Genomic DNA, 15,745 nt, shown 5'->3' on the forward strand with positions numbered 1-15,745 from the left:
TGACCCAGAGGACTTGACGGTCAATGGTGTCAAAAGCCTTTGCCAGGTCGACGAAGGCAATGAACAGGTCTTTGTTCTGTTCTCTGGCCTTCTCCTGCAATTGGCGCAGGACAAAGATCATGTCGGAGGTGGACCGATCCTTCCTGAAGCCACACTGTGACTCAGGAAGTATCCTTTCTGTGATGCTCTTGGTAAGACGGGACAGCATGACCCTCGTTAATACTTTCCCTGCCACAGCGAGCAGGGATATGCCACGACTGTTTCCACAGATGGACTCGTCACCCTTTTTCTTATGGATTGTAACAATGTGTGAGTCTTTCCAGCCTTGTGGAACAGTTTTTTGTGCCCATATTAACTGGATGAGTTGGTGGAGGATTTTGGTGAGCAAGTACCCGCCATTCTTTAGAGCTTCTGCAGGGATTCCATCAGGACCGGCAGACTTATTGTCCTTAAGGCTTCGTACTGCTGTGAGGACTTCTGAGAACCTGGGTGGGTCATCAAGCTCATGTACAGGTGGAAGCACTGGGAGGCGCTGCAGGACACTGGGGTCAGTCGGATTATTTTGATTGAGGAGGGTGTTAAAATGTTCAGCCCAACGCTCAAGAATGATATGACCTAATATTGACCTTAAGACTGCATACTGTGGCAATTCATAAACAAACACAAAGACAACATCAAGCTTCGTTTAATGAACTAAATAGCTTTAAGCTGTGTTTGATATAAATGGCAAGTGATTTTCTAGTACCAAATTATTAATTTAGCATGATTACTCAAGAATAAGGTGTTGAAGTGATGGCTGCTAGAAATGGGGCCTGTCTAGATTTGATTAAAAAATGACTTTTTTTCAAATAGTGATGTGCTGTTTTTTACATCAGTAATGTCCTGACTATACTTTGTGATCAGTTGAATGCCACTTTGGTGAATTAAAGTACCAATTTCCTTCCAAAACAGCAAAATCTGTACATTATTCCAAACTTTTGGCCATCAGTGTGTGTATACAGCTGTGGCCAAAAGTATTGGCAATGACATAAATTGTGTGTTTCACAAAGTTTCTGCTTCAGTTGTTGTGGTGTTGATTCACATTGTTTCTAGATTATTATGCAGAGTGATCAGATGCATTTTAAATAATTGCAAAAATCTTCATTGGCCAAAAAACCTTTACCAACACAAAAACCCAAATGTAATTGTTTTTTGGCCCTGGTACAAAATGACCAGCTAACATAATTTCACTAATCATATCAGCAGCACCTGGGAAAGTGTGAACAAGTACTAGTCAGGTGAAATCACCATCATTCTGATTGCATTATAAGAGCAGACTATTATTGTGTTCTTGTTAGCAATGGTTACCTCTAAAGAAAGGCATGCAGCCATCATCGCTTTGCATGTGAAGCCATTTTTATGCAAGGAAATTGCTGCAAAGAATATTGCACCTGAAAGAACCATTTACCGTATCATCAATAACTTCAAGGAGAGAGGTAAAACTGCAGTGAAGAAGGCTTCAAAATGTCCCCAGGCGCCAGAACTGTCTCCTCCTGAGGAGCCAGCTACGGAACTGTGTCACCACCAGTGCAGAGCTTGCTCAATATTGGCAGCAGTTTGGTGAGAGTGAGGCGAAGAGTGAGGCGAAGACTTTTGGACAATGGTCTGGTGTCAAGCAGCAAAGAAGCCAAATCTCCAAGAAAAACATCAAGGGCAGACTGAAATTCTGCAGGAAGTACAAGGATTGACAGCAGAAGACTGGTGCAAAGTTATTTTCTCTGATGAAGCCCCCTTCTGACTGTTTGGGACATCTGGGAAATTGATAGTCAAGAGAAGAAAAGGTGAACGCTACCATGAGTCCTGTGTTGTGCCAACAGTGTAGCATCCTGAGACCATCCATGTGTGGGGTTGCTTTTCATCCAAGGGAGTGGGCGGTCTCACATTTCTGCCCAAAACATCCTGCAAGAGCAACTCCTCCCAATGATCCAGGAGCAATTTGGTGATGATCCGTGCATTTTCCAGCATGATGGAGCACCATGTCACAAGGCAAGAGTGATAATGAAGTGGCTCGGTTGAAATTTTGGATCCGTGGCCAGGCAAATCCCTGGATCTTAATCCCATAGAGAACCTGTGGTCAATCCTCAAAAGGCGATTGGACAAGGAGAAGCCCACAAATTGTGATCAACTCAAGAGCACTAATAAGGCAAGAATGGATCGCAAACAGTCAGGATTTGGCCCAGAAGCTGATATCCAGCATGCCAGAGTGTATTGCTGAGGTTATGAAGGACAAGGGTCAACACTGTTAATATTGACTCTTTGCATACAGTCAGGTCCATAAATATTGGGACATCGACACAATTCTAATCTTGTTGGCTCTATACACTACCACAATCGATTTGAAATGAAACGGTCAAGATGTGCTTAAACTGCAGACTTTCAGCTTTAATTTGAGGGTATTTACATCCAAATCAGGTGAACGGTGTAGGAATTACAACAGTTTGTATATGTGCCTCCCACTTTTTAAGGGACCAAATACTTTGTTGCAAATCCTTTGCAGTCAATTAAAGCCTGAAGTCTGGAACGCATGGACATCACCAGACACTGGGTTTCATCCCTGGTGATGCTCTGCCAGGCCTCTACTGCAACTGTCTTCAGTTACTGCTTGTTCTTGGGGCATTTTCCCTTCAGTTTTGTCTTCAGCAAGTGAAATACATGCTCAATCGGATTCAGGTCAGGTGATTGACTTGGCCATTGCATAACATTCCACTTCTTTCCCTTAAAAAACTCTTTGGTTGCTTTCGCAGTATGCTTCGGATCATTGTCCATCTGTACTGTGAAGCGCCGTCCAATGCGTTCTGAAGCATTTGGCTGAATATGAGCAGATAATATTGCCCGAAACACTTCAGAATTCATCCTGCTGCTTTTGTCAGCAGTCACATCATCATCAATGAATACAAGAGAACCAGTTCCATGCCCACGCCATGACACTACCACCACCATGCTTCACTGATGAGGTGGTATGCTTTGGATCATGAGCAGTTCCTTTCCTTCTCCATACTCTTCTCTTCCCATCACTCTGGTACAAGTTGATCTTTGTCTCATCTGTCCATAGGATGTTGTTCCAGAACTGTGAAGGCTTTTTTAGATGTTGTTTGGCAAACTCTAATCTGGCCTTCCTGTTTTTGAGGCTCACCAATGGTTTACATCTTGTGGTGAACCCTCTTTATTCACACTGGTGAAGTCTTCTCTTGATTGTTGACTTTGACACACATACACCTACCTCCTGGAGAGTGTTCTTGATCTGGCCAACTGTTGTGAAAGGTGTTTTCTTCACCAGGGAAAGAATTCTTCGGTCATCCACCACAGTTGTTTTCCGTGGTCTTCCGGGTCTTTTGGTGTTGCTGAGCTCACCAGTGCATTCTTTCTTTTTAAGAATGTTCCAAACAGTTGATTTGGCCACACCTAATGTTTTTGCTATCTCTCTGATGGGTTTGTTTTGATTTTTCAGCCTAATGATGGCTTGCTTCACTGATAGTGACAGCTCTTTGGATCTCATATTGAGTTGACAGCAACAGATTCCAAATGCAAATAGCACACTTGAAATTAACTCTGGACCTTTTATCTGCTCCTTGTAAATGGGATAACGAGGGAATAACACACACCTGGCCATGGAACAGCTGAGCAGCCAATTGTCCCATTACTTTTGGTCCCTTAAAAAGTGGGAGGCACATATACAAACTGTTTTAATTCCTACACCATTCACCTGATTTGGATGTAAATACCCTCAAATTAAAGCTGAAAGTCTGCAGTTAAAGCACATCTTGTTTGTTTCATTTCAAATCCATTGTGGTGGTGTATAGAGCCAAAAAGAATAGAATTGTGTCGATGTTTATGGATCTGACTTTATATTGAGCGTTTTTGCCAATAAAAGCCTTTAAAACATATGAAATACTTATCATTGTTTTCCAGTATACCATAGAAACATGTGAAAAAATAAGCTACAAATACTTAAGCAGCAAACTTTGCAAAACACAAAATGTATGTCACTGCCAATACTTCTGGCCACGGCCCCACACACACGCACACACCTTCTGCATGATTTTATACATTACAATGCTGCCACATGATTGGCTGATTAGAAAACTGAATGAATAAGTAGATGTACAGGTGTACTTAATAAAGTGGCCGTTCACACACACACACACACACACACACACACACACACACCAACCACTTTTTTAAGTACACCTGTACATCTACTTATTAATTCAATTATATAATTGATTTGGAACTTTTCTAAAATCCAAATCAGTTTAATTAAGACAAAATCTGTGACATTTAAACACCATCATATAAACTTGGCTAGATAAAATAAATCTTTAAATTGCGCCTTCCTCATGTTGCATTTGACAGTCACGCAATTTTAAAAGTGATATGCAGGTGTCACAAGCGGAGCACAGCACGAGCACAACATACAGACTGTCTGAGCCTGAACCTTTATTTCCGCCACCACAGAAGTTGAAGTCCACTATCTGGGATTACTTGGCTATGTAAAAGACCCACAAGGAACCATCAATGTTGATGATTACATAGTCTGTAAAGTTTGCCGCAAAAAAGTATTGGTTCAGGCGGGAAACACATCAAATTTTAAGCACCATCTCTGTGAGCACCATCCCATGGAATTTGCGGAGATGAATGAAAGTGGAAATGCAGTACACCGGATAATAAATTATAGCCCTTTTCATAAAAACAGCAGATTCAATGTAGTTTTACATGATTTGTAATGACTAGTTAGGATAAAGTTATGTTTATGCGGTCACATTCACAAATGCAGCAAACAGATTTAAGACCTTGTTTAACTGTGCCAACTGTTTGTTCTTTTGCCAAAGTGCAACGCAACAGTAGGCCAATGTGTTTGATAATACTAATAATGTGTTTTATTTGTAAAACTTAGTACTAAATAGTGTTTACAAAATGCATGGCTTTTGGTGTTCAGGAAATTGCCATTGACAATATGCATGCAAGAAATTGACAGTGAAAATGTGAAAGAAATTGTCAGTATTGGAGAAAATGCCAATAAATGCACTGCACATGAATAATATATTTTCAGTAGGTATTGTAGAATTGAACAATCACAAATGCAACAAATTAATGAATATTCAAATGCATATTTTAGGTGTTAACCTGGGAAATAATCATTACAAATGATTACAATTCAATTTCATAAATCATAAAATAACAATAAAAAAATATTTTTAGTTATAATCATCTGACTACTGTTGCCAATTTTTTTTTTATTAATGTTTACCTGTTTGGGATTTCTTTTTGTGTGTCCTGCGACAGGTGAAGATTACGTGTTACTCGAGGATAATGGGTGTTTTAATAGGTGTTTTTCCATAAGACTGCATAATTCCAGCCAAACAGTTTGGAATAATAAGTCCAAATGGACTTGGTTTCAAAGCCGCTTTCCAGAGCTCCGGTATGGTAACATTTTGGCTTTAAGCTGAATGATAGAGGAGACCCCATTAACCCCATTAAAAGTAATTAACAAATACTATACATTTTTATGTCATGAATGTGTTTATTTTTTTGGTTGGTGTTCCATCTGACATTTGATATCCTGCTGGGACATGCCAAATGTCTCTGTTTTTTTCAGGGATGTAAGACATTTTTCTAGAGAGCAAATGTTGAGTTTAAAGGTGTGGGGTTGTTGATTAATTAATGTTGATAAATCCTCAATCTTGATACAAGTTCACAGTTATGTTATTTTTCAACGACCCAGTATATACAGTACTAAATAAACAGGGTACTTTCTAAGGATTCGTTAGAATTTTAATGCATTTCTTTAACATTAAACAGACATTTTTACTGCAAATTTTAGAAAACACAACAGCAAAAAAAATAAAAATATAATTATTATATTTCTGGACAAGTAACATTTTACTTGAACAAGTGAATGGCCAATTTACTTGTCCGAAGGACAAGCACATCACAATGTTTAATGTTGATCCCTGTAATCTAAAAGCTCATCTAAAACATAACGCAGTTGGAGATAAAGAGTGGCCTTCCTGACTTTAATTTGTTTTGACATTCCAATTCTAATGTCTGAATATTCTTAAGAATTAAAAGTTAATTGCACTTTGAAAGGGTGTACTTGCATTATTATGCTATTATATCATATATATTGCTATCATATGCAATTATTTCTGCAATAAGTGCAATAATTTTCACTTAGGGGTGCACTCATATAGTTGACAGCAGTTTAGACATTAATGGCTGTGTGTTGAGTTATTTTGAGAGAACAGCAAATTTACACTGTTATACAAGCTTTACACTCACTACTTTACATTGTAGCAAACTGTCACTTCTTCAGTGTTGTCACATGAAAAGATATAATCAAATATTTACAAAAATGTGAGGGGTGTATTCACTTTTGTGGATACTGTGTATGTTTGTATGTAATATATATATATATATATATATATATATATATATAAAAATCTCACCATCGTCCACTAACGTCAAACCATCAGCTTTCTCAGCTATCAGAACAATATTTAAAAGTCCGTTTGTTATCTCTGACCAGATTAATACAGAAAAATGAGCAAATCCGCCAAACAACACTCATCTCAGGGCTCTGAATTGGTTTAGACGGAGTACAAAATTGTAAAACAAGGACCATTAAGCTTTAAGACTAAGAGAATGAGGTGGTTATACAGTTTATTTACCTATAAAGCATCACATTGTAGGGAAGAAATGATGATAAGATGTGTTTGATTATCCGGATAGGAAGCCACAACATGAGAAGAACGATTGAGCCGAATACAACCTGAGAGGCACAAGAGATAAAATCCTTTTAAATTCACAGAACTCAGAAAATAAAGTGTATGAAGAGGGTTTAAAAATACCCGCATACAGTTGCAAAAGCAAGCATGTGAACCCTTGGATTTACCAGGACCTGATCAACAATAGACACACACAAATGTTTTCATGTCTGTATTGAACACACCATGCGCCCTTGGATTTAACGATTGGTTAACCCTCCTGTGACAGAAATTACCTCTACCAAATGTTTCCTACAATTGTGTATCAGATCTGCACAATATTCAGGAGTTTTGGACCATTTCTCTTTAGAAAACAGTTTAAGTGTTGCAATGTTTTGGGATGTCTGGTGTGAATCACTCTCTCTTAAAGGGATAGTTCACCCAAAATGAAAATTCTCCCTTGATTTACTTTCTTCTGCAGAACACATATTAAGATATTAAGAAGAATATTTCAGCTCTGTAGGTCCTCATAATGCAAGTGAATGAGTGCCAAAATTGTGAAACTCCAAAATCCACATAAAGGGAGTATAAAATCAATCCATATGACTCCAGTGGTTAAAACCATGTGTTCAGACACGATATGATAGGTGTGGGTGAGAATCAATATTTAAGTTATTTGTTGTCATAAATTCTCCTTCCTACCTTTTAGGGGACGATATGCAAGGGTGTGAATCACCAAAAAAAAGGAGGAGGAGAATGAGATAGTGAAAGTAAAGTGGAAATTGACAGCAGGTGGGGAGAATTTTTTTTTTTTTTAAAAAAGGACTTCAATATTGATCTGTTTCTCACTCACAACTATCAAATCACTTCAAAATATATGGATTTATGCACCAGAGTTGTCTGGAGTACTTTTATTGTGCTTCAAAATTTTGGCACCCATTCACATACATTGTATGGACCTAAAGAGCTGAGAAATACTTCTAAAAATCTTTGATTGTAGCCAGCAGAAGAAAAAGTCATACACATCTGGGATGGCATGAGTGTTAGTAAATGATGAGAGCATTTTCATTTTTGGGTGAAATATCCCTTCAAGTTTATGCCAAAGCATCTCAATAGGGTTGTGGTCAGATCTCCGACTGGCCCACTCCAGAAGGTGTGGCCCAGTTTCACATACTTCTTACTGCAACTGTACGTTAAAGAGGGAAACAACTGCTTACCACTGATAGTATGAATCGTCTCAGGTGTCTGTATATTGGTAGGTGAATCATTTCCTGCACTGGGTTAAAATCTGGATCGTTCAGGTTTCTGAGAAACCACAAGACTCCAGGCCTAAGAACCTAGAAGATACAAGGACAGCAGCATTTACATTTAATTTAATATAATAATGATGCACAACTCTCAATGTGGTTAAACAGATGCATAGAAATGCCCACCTCTCTGAGAAGAAGAATAAAAGAAGCAAAATAGAAGACGTAGACCATCCCCACCAACCAATGAAGGAACATGGTGGTCCCTGGAGCTGATTCAAAACTCAGCTCTCTGTCTTTTAATGAGGCATCAAACATTTCCTACAAAAAAGTGAAACATATTTGAACTTTTTCTGGATGACAACTACTAAGGTTTGCATTTGTTTTTTTTATCAAACAAAACACTACCAGAGAGCAGATATCAAGCCACCAGCCACAGATGAGGGGGAACACGCCAATCTCTACGACCACTAACAGAGACACCTGGAAGAAGCCAAAGGTCAATTTAATACAAGACTCAAAGTAGTACATAACTGACTGACAGAATTACTGGTGCTCCATATAATACCACAGAGAAAGCATAAGGTCTTTCATACAAGCGCAGTTCATGTGACCTGCGACTTAAAACACTGCATTACTGTTAATCTGTATGGAAAGTTCCTTACATAAAGTTCTTATGCAAACCTTGTTTAATGCAAATTGTTGAAATAACTGACCTTCACCACAATGTAGCAGACTCCTAACAAACGACGTGATCTTTGAAATCTCACTAGTGCCGCAAATCCCTGAGATCTGAATTAAGGAAAGGAACGAACCAAGACAATACTGAAAGTTTTCGAATTCACTCAAAAAGACGCTGCTCAGATTTGTTGTGCAACTTCTTGAAGACTCAGTAAACCAATGCAGTCCCAGAAATCCAATTGACCCTTTCCACACTTCCAGGTTTTGGAACACGGAAATAAACGATTGCACTTTGATAGTGGTGAATGGGAGACCATGGCAAATATAATTTTTGCTTACCCATTTACTCCAACATTAAAAGAAAAACTCCACTATTACATTTCAACAACTTTCAAAAAGTATGAAAAAAAGAGAGCGATGGAGTATGAATGGCAGTAGAGAGATGGCAAATTTACTGTCACTCAGCAGCTGTAATCGAAACCTCATCGCATCTGTGGTAACTAGTTTTTTTAAATAATACAATATATAATACAATTACATATTTTATAATACAACGAATGTTATAAATCTACACTAAATAACAAACATTTCTAAAGTAAAAAAGGTTTGCATGATTTCCGCTACAAAATAAGGTGGAAATACGTCATTGCAGTCCGTGAAAAGGGTCCATACAGGCTAGGGTTGTGACTGTTTTTAATTTGAAAGGATACATGGCATACGATGAGTGTGATGGCTAAAAGGACATAACCAACTATAGTGGTGATGAGTCCCTCAAAGTGTGAGGCATGAACCTGGATATTGAAAATAAAAGTTACGATTTGGCATAGTAGATGTGAAATTTAATTTACAAGTGTTAATTTGGTAAATGAAGACAAAAGGGATTAACAAAACATGATCACTGGAATAATTTGGCACTTACATATTCTTCAAAATCAAGTCCCACCACTGAGAAATGGCCGATATGGTAAGGGCAGAAAGCTAAGAAGAGATGATTTTGAGATTGTTTTTAAATGGCGAATACAAAAATCAAGCATTCTTACATTTTCTTACTGGGTTACTACTAAACGTGAACAGATTTACTAATTTGGTTTAAACGAATGTGCAGCCATGCTTACCAAACACCAGGATGAAGAGTGTGTTTAGCGAAACCACCCAGAAGACATGCTCCTAAAGCAAAACAATGAAAGCCATCTGAGAAAACTACACCCCAAATGATACCATGATCATTTTAAATGGGGTTCCCACACTTACTGACCAATGAGTTTTATCAATTTGCAAATCAATTCACTATGCTTTATGTAGACTTCACACTACATAAGAACAACATCTAGCCAATTATATAGTTGAGAAGAGCTAGAACTAAAAACTTTACATTCCCCATCAAAATTTCAGTGACTTTTCACAACTTCTAAATTTGTTATTTTTTTTCAAGACCTGGAAAAATATATTTTTATAATTTTCTTGAATTTCCAGTTTTTCCATGATCAAGGGAACCCTGTTTAAAGTTCTCTGAATAATTTTTGAATTGTAACACTTGCGTAAATACGTTACTCACTCACCAGGAAAACCAGGGATCCATCAAGTCCAAGCATCTGGAGAGAGAGAGGGTATGATTAATATTTCTCTCCAAGATTTTAAATAATCTACTGTATAATATAGTAACAGAGCATATGCTCTCACCCGCTCCCATGTAAGCTCCTCTGCTGCACGATCCCATTCCAGGGCATTCCAGTTCATATCATCTGCAAAGAAAATATACAACTTTGCATAACTAAAGCTCTACAACTTTAGCCTTTATGCAGTCACCTGTGAAGAATTACTATTTTTTTTTTTTAAATAGCTCTTAATTTCTCCACCACAAATTTGTTTAGGGAAAGCTGCTTTTGACATACCCTGTGCTCCATTGTTGGCATCTGCCACATCTTCAGCTCCTCCGTCTTCCTCATCTTCGTTATCCAGCTCCAGTTCTTCTGCAGGATCAGGGGGAACGTCTGGGGCCTCAGCCGCTGCAGCGTTCTCCGCGGGGTGTTCGGCTGGGGCTGGCATGGGCTGGTTTTCAGCACCTCCATTACCTGGGCCAGGGGCCTATTGAAGAAGACAATGTATTAGTAATAAATCTGACCCAACAAACTAATAGGAGTCAGCTATCATGTCTAGATAAAAGGGCTTGTAAAGAAGTATATTGTTCAATCCAAGGAACAACAAGAGGCTACTCTGGTTCGAGAGCGGCCTCTAGATATTCAGGGGATAATGAGGGATTTTAAGATGACAGAGGGTCAGGCAGAATACTGTGCTGTGTTCAAATCAAAATGATAACCACAGTGAGTAGGAAGCCAAGTAAACAGAGGGTCATGGTGCAAACTGCATAATTGGTCCCTGAAGAATATGCACCGTCAGAAAGTTTTCTGATGTAAGCTGCAAATAGACCATTGGGGGTTTCTCAATGCTAAGAATGTAGAGAACAGACTTGCGTTCTTATGAAGACTAGTCTTGCCAAGCAACCTGGAAATAATTAGCTCAGAAGGACAAGAGGATGTTATATTGCAAGCTTGCACGTCTATTGCAAGCTTTGGGATGTGCTGCGATCTTCTTGCGCAATTAAACATCACAGCACATTTGAATCCAATGAGAGAACTACTGGCATATCACACACCAGTGACCGCATTATCACCACACAATTTCGCATTTAACTAATGACCGTTTAAAGAACAAAGTCTGTTAACGCATGTTTTCTCCATGTTTATTATTTATTAAAATGATGCCGAACAAAACAACAAATGTTGGCGTATCTTGCGAGTTGTCAGACTGTCGCAAGCTTACAGCAAGAAACATTTTAAGGAAAACAATTATAAATAGCACTGCGAACCACCATATTACAGCTATGACTATGGATTCTTGCCCACAAGTCACCATTTGATGCATCCTCGATATTTGGCCTGATCAAGAACACATGCATTTTCAGTGTGTTCGTTCTTGAGTACTGGAATCGAACTTCAGCAGTGGATGATATCTAACGAGTCCATGAGAATGTGAAAACACATAAGAATGCACATTGAGAAACAGCAATTGTTTTAGCTGCATGCAATCAATATTTGATTGAAAACAAATGCTGTCAGTTTGTCAGATGAGAAACACAATGATGTCTAAATGTGTGCAAACTAGGGGCACTAGGTCTCACAAAAATGTTATATCACAAAATAAAGTTTTTTATATTATGTAATCTGTAAAACTTTTCTTGCAAGAAATTCGATGAAAAATTATTAGGTTTATATTAAATAATGCTAATACCTATTTTGAATAATCCAGTGAATTCAATATTTTACAAATGAAAATAGTGGATGGAAGATTATTCATAACAAATGAATGATAAATCTAACATAAGTGCAAAAACAGCTTCACATTGCGTGGCTCTTGAATTTAAAATGAAAGTAAACAGTAAATCTAATATAATAAAATGGATAGTTCTAACTAAATTGGGAGTAAATTAGACACATTTCAAGCCATTGTAGAAAAGCCAATATGTGTGCCTCTGTGACCGCAAATAAATTGAATTCTATATTAATGCAACATATTGCTTGGCAACCATAAACTACTACACTTCGCGTTAACAACACCCCTTCGTACGTTCTTCATCTTGGCTCATTTCGGACACGTCCTGCTCTGAATTTTCACATTACACCATATTTATCGCTCCATCATGTAAATAACGTAATGCAGCAATTGCTCACCAATACCAACGCAAAAAATATCTACTGCAGTACAAATGGTATAAACGGTCTGGTTCATACATTTCTATTGTCACAGTTTATACCCTCATACTCCCAATCCCTAGTACAAACTAGAGGTCAACCAACCTCTAATGACATTTTTCTGATACAGATATCTAAAATGGTGGGAAAGGCAGATAACCAATTAATCAGCCGATAGTTTTGAAAGATTTATAGAATATATATTTTTATTTTATTTTTCCTTACTATGACGGGCACAGAGGCTACAAATGCCCAAAATGAATAAAATCCCAGATGCAGTTCATTGTTCAACCAAAATGCCAGTAATAATAATGACTAACAAAAAAAATTAAGATTTGGTGCATAACACAGCACTTTGAAATATAAACAAGCCCGAAACACTGGGGACACTTATTTTAAAATGACAGAGACTACTTAGAGATGTTGCAATGCTCTAGATTTAGTATTAAACAAATTAAGCTTTTTATAGCCTATATATTTCACCAGATGAGGTTTAAAGAGGAATAAAGTTTATTATTATTATTATTCACAAGACATGAGGTTGAAAATACGATGCATGTGCTGACAGGGCACATTTCCATTTAGCCATGTTTTTCTTTGGATGCCCTCGTTTCAATTTAGAAAACATGATTATCTAATCAAAAATAACTAAATTTACACTGAAGTGAGGATCCTAATACGGATGAATTTTGTCAATGATGAAAGATTTAGATAAAGCAAACCCAAAAAAGGAATCTATGATTGTTTTTATTTAACTTCTTAATAAAGTTAAACCAAGCCATTCTAACTGTAGACTGCCCCAGAGCGCAACACAGGATGGAGAAAATAAAAAACTATGCATAGATTTTTGCCGATAATGACAGTTTCAAAAAGCAATTAAGGGCACCGATTAATCTGTAAAACCAAAATATCGGTCTACCACAAGAGCAAACAATCATATTGTACCTCATTGGGCAATCCTGCTGCATTGGCAGGTTGCTGCTGATTCTGCTCCAACCATAAAGGGGCACCACCATGAACAATCTGCTCCCGCAGCCACACCAGACTGATGAAGGCGCAGAGGGTGCAGGTCACCACAAAGCAGCCCTGCAGGCAGTCGGCCAGCAAGTTCTCTCTGCAGGGGATGAACATTCAGCACTGATCATCACCTCTGAAATATCCTACCATTACAATGCACCACACAACCCTGGCCAAAGCTAAACCTGAGACCATGGTGAGGAATGAAATAACCCATCATGCTCAGAGTGAACAATGAGACAATCTGCAAAGTAAATGAATATTTTAAGAAGAAAACTTGAGCGCTTTCCTGTCTGGTACGTACGTGGAGAGCATGTCTAATGGCAGAGTCAGGAGGGAGCTTACTGAACCAGTGAACAGACACTTATAAATGCGACCTGTTGGAAAAGGAGAACATTACGTGAGCAAAATAAGATACAAAGCGCAGTATGGGAATAAAGACGGTGTACAACACACAGTGTATCAGATTGTGAACCTTAGAGCATCACTTACATGCTGTTAGAGGTACAACCCCCAGCCAAGCGAAGGCAACAAGCGTGTAATGAAACCAGTATCGTATGGCCGTGCCTATACTGGTAACCAATCCTGCGAAAATGTCCTGCACTGGGAGCCGCGAAGGCATGTCTGGAGAGTAAACTGGGAGGAAAAGAGTTAAGGAATAAAACAGATTTCATACAAAATCAAACAAATGTTTGGGTATTTTCATTTGTTAGTGGCAGAGTAGCACTCATTTTCTTAAAAATAATAATTGGTTAAAGTTAGCCTTATTAGGATTATAAGGTTATTTTCACAGTTAAAGGGATAGTTAAACCAAAATGAAAAAAATTAAAATGTATTATTATTTACTCACCCTCATAATATCTCAGATGTGTGTGACTTTCTTCATCAGAACACATTTGAAGAAAATTTGGAAAACAGACAGCTTGAACTTATTAAGCTTATGGGAAGTGTTTGATTATAGTTAAGAAGTACTTAAATATCTTTTTTCACACCAAAGGTGATCATATTGCTTTAGAAGACATCAATTTAACCACTGAAGTCGTATCGATGACATTTATGACAGCTGTCTGTGATTTTTTTGAGCTTCAAATGTGAAATCACCATCCACTTGCATTTCAAGGACCTGCTGAGGTGAGATATTTTACTTCAAATGCGTTCTGCTGAAGAAAGTAATACATAACTGGGATATCATGAGGGTGAGCAAATAATGAGAATTTTCTTTTTTGGATGAACTATCCTTTAATATATTACTTTAATATAGGCCTAAATCTTGCTCCAAAATAATCGCTCTAAAATTCCTTAAATTTAAAAGCTTTTAGTACAGCAGCAGTAGAGCAATAACTCTTCTTGTATGACAACACATTGCAGAAGATTCTGAAAAAATTCTGAGCATCAAAACAACAATTATTTTTCCCACATGAACACAGATACTAAATAAAGATTTTCAAACAAGAATGCAGTGTTAACACCAAGGCAAAGTTAGGAATCACTGCCTGTAGCATATAAGTATTTCAACACACTGAAACAATGCTTTACAACTTGCAAGTGTTAACATTTCACCAAATGCTTTTTGAAGAGCATTTTTCTTTTTTAAAGCACCTTTATCTCACACTGTAGTAAAGTCATGCACCTGTGACTCACAGTGACTGGGTGTTGTAAAAACCTAATTTCACCCCAGTAAAGAGCAGCCACACCGCACAACACAAGTGCTTTTAAATCACATGCATCCACAGAAACCTATAACTCCAAAGCACACAATAATTTCTATTGAACAGGCCACTGTAACTGTATAGAGCGCTTTCATGGCCTTAACTCCCATGAAGAATGTAAAGAGAGTGGGTTACTTACTTGGCGTGAAAGCAAATCTGTGCTTGCATAATTCACAGTACTCTTTTCTGCTGTGTTTAAGCCACTGCACCAAGCTGTAAAAACACAAGAGGGTGGGCAAGAAGGGGGTGAGGGATCTGACGTGTGTGTAAAGCACAGAAAATCCTGCTTCAACTCCACAAGGGTAGAAGTCAAATATGACATTCCACAGTTAAACGCCATTACGATGACAAGAGGCAATTAGTTTCAGCTAGTCTTTGCTAGAAACTTAAAGCAAACTTCAAATAAGCATTTGGTCTTTTTAAGGTATTACTCAACAAGTTAATATACAGTATGATTTACCTGAAACACTTTTACAAGCATATCATTGCTATTCAGCAACATACCACACACTAAATCATCTTAACAATGCTTATTGCCTCTACTTGTTTACTTGAAAGCTTACTAATGAACAGCAAGGACTTTTTCAAGTCATATTCTA

General features: G+C 37.9%; 1 protein-coding gene across 1 annotated transcript in view; it reads right to left on the reverse strand.

Moving 5' to 3' along the window:
- LOC127645542 (E3 ubiquitin-protein ligase MARCHF6) overlaps positions 1–15,745 on the reverse strand; it is a 32,105-nt gene that overhangs the window by 13,365 nt on the left and 2,995 nt on the right. Inside the window, exons 3-17 of the mRNA XM_052129195.1 lie at positions 15,286–15,359; positions 13,930–14,073; positions 13,742–13,814; positions 13,366–13,534; positions 10,564–10,756; positions 10,352–10,413; positions 10,231–10,263; positions 9,787–9,838; positions 9,591–9,649; positions 9,382–9,462; positions 8,707–8,775; positions 8,399–8,473; positions 8,177–8,311; positions 7,961–8,080; positions 6,708–6,808 (exon numbers count right to left, since the gene is read on the reverse strand). Coding sequence (XP_051985155.1) covers positions 6,708–6,808; positions 7,961–8,080; positions 8,177–8,311; positions 8,399–8,473; positions 8,707–8,775; positions 9,382–9,462; positions 9,591–9,649; positions 9,787–9,838; positions 10,231–10,263; positions 10,352–10,413; positions 10,564–10,756; positions 13,366–13,534; positions 13,742–13,814; positions 13,930–14,073; positions 15,286–15,359 — 1,440 coding nt within the window. The remainder of the gene's footprint in view (positions 1–6,707; positions 6,809–7,960; positions 8,081–8,176; positions 8,312–8,398; positions 8,474–8,706; positions 8,776–9,381; positions 9,463–9,590; positions 9,650–9,786; positions 9,839–10,230; positions 10,264–10,351; positions 10,414–10,563; positions 10,757–13,365; positions 13,535–13,741; positions 13,815–13,929; positions 14,074–15,285; positions 15,360–15,745) is intronic.

The sequence above is a fragment of the Xyrauchen texanus genome, chromosome 6, assembly GCF_025860055.1.
Source record: "Xyrauchen texanus isolate HMW12.3.18 chromosome 6, RBS_HiC_50CHRs, whole genome shotgun sequence".
In the NCBI taxonomy this organism is placed as follows: domain Eukaryota; kingdom Metazoa; phylum Chordata; class Actinopteri; order Cypriniformes; family Catostomidae; genus Xyrauchen; species Xyrauchen texanus.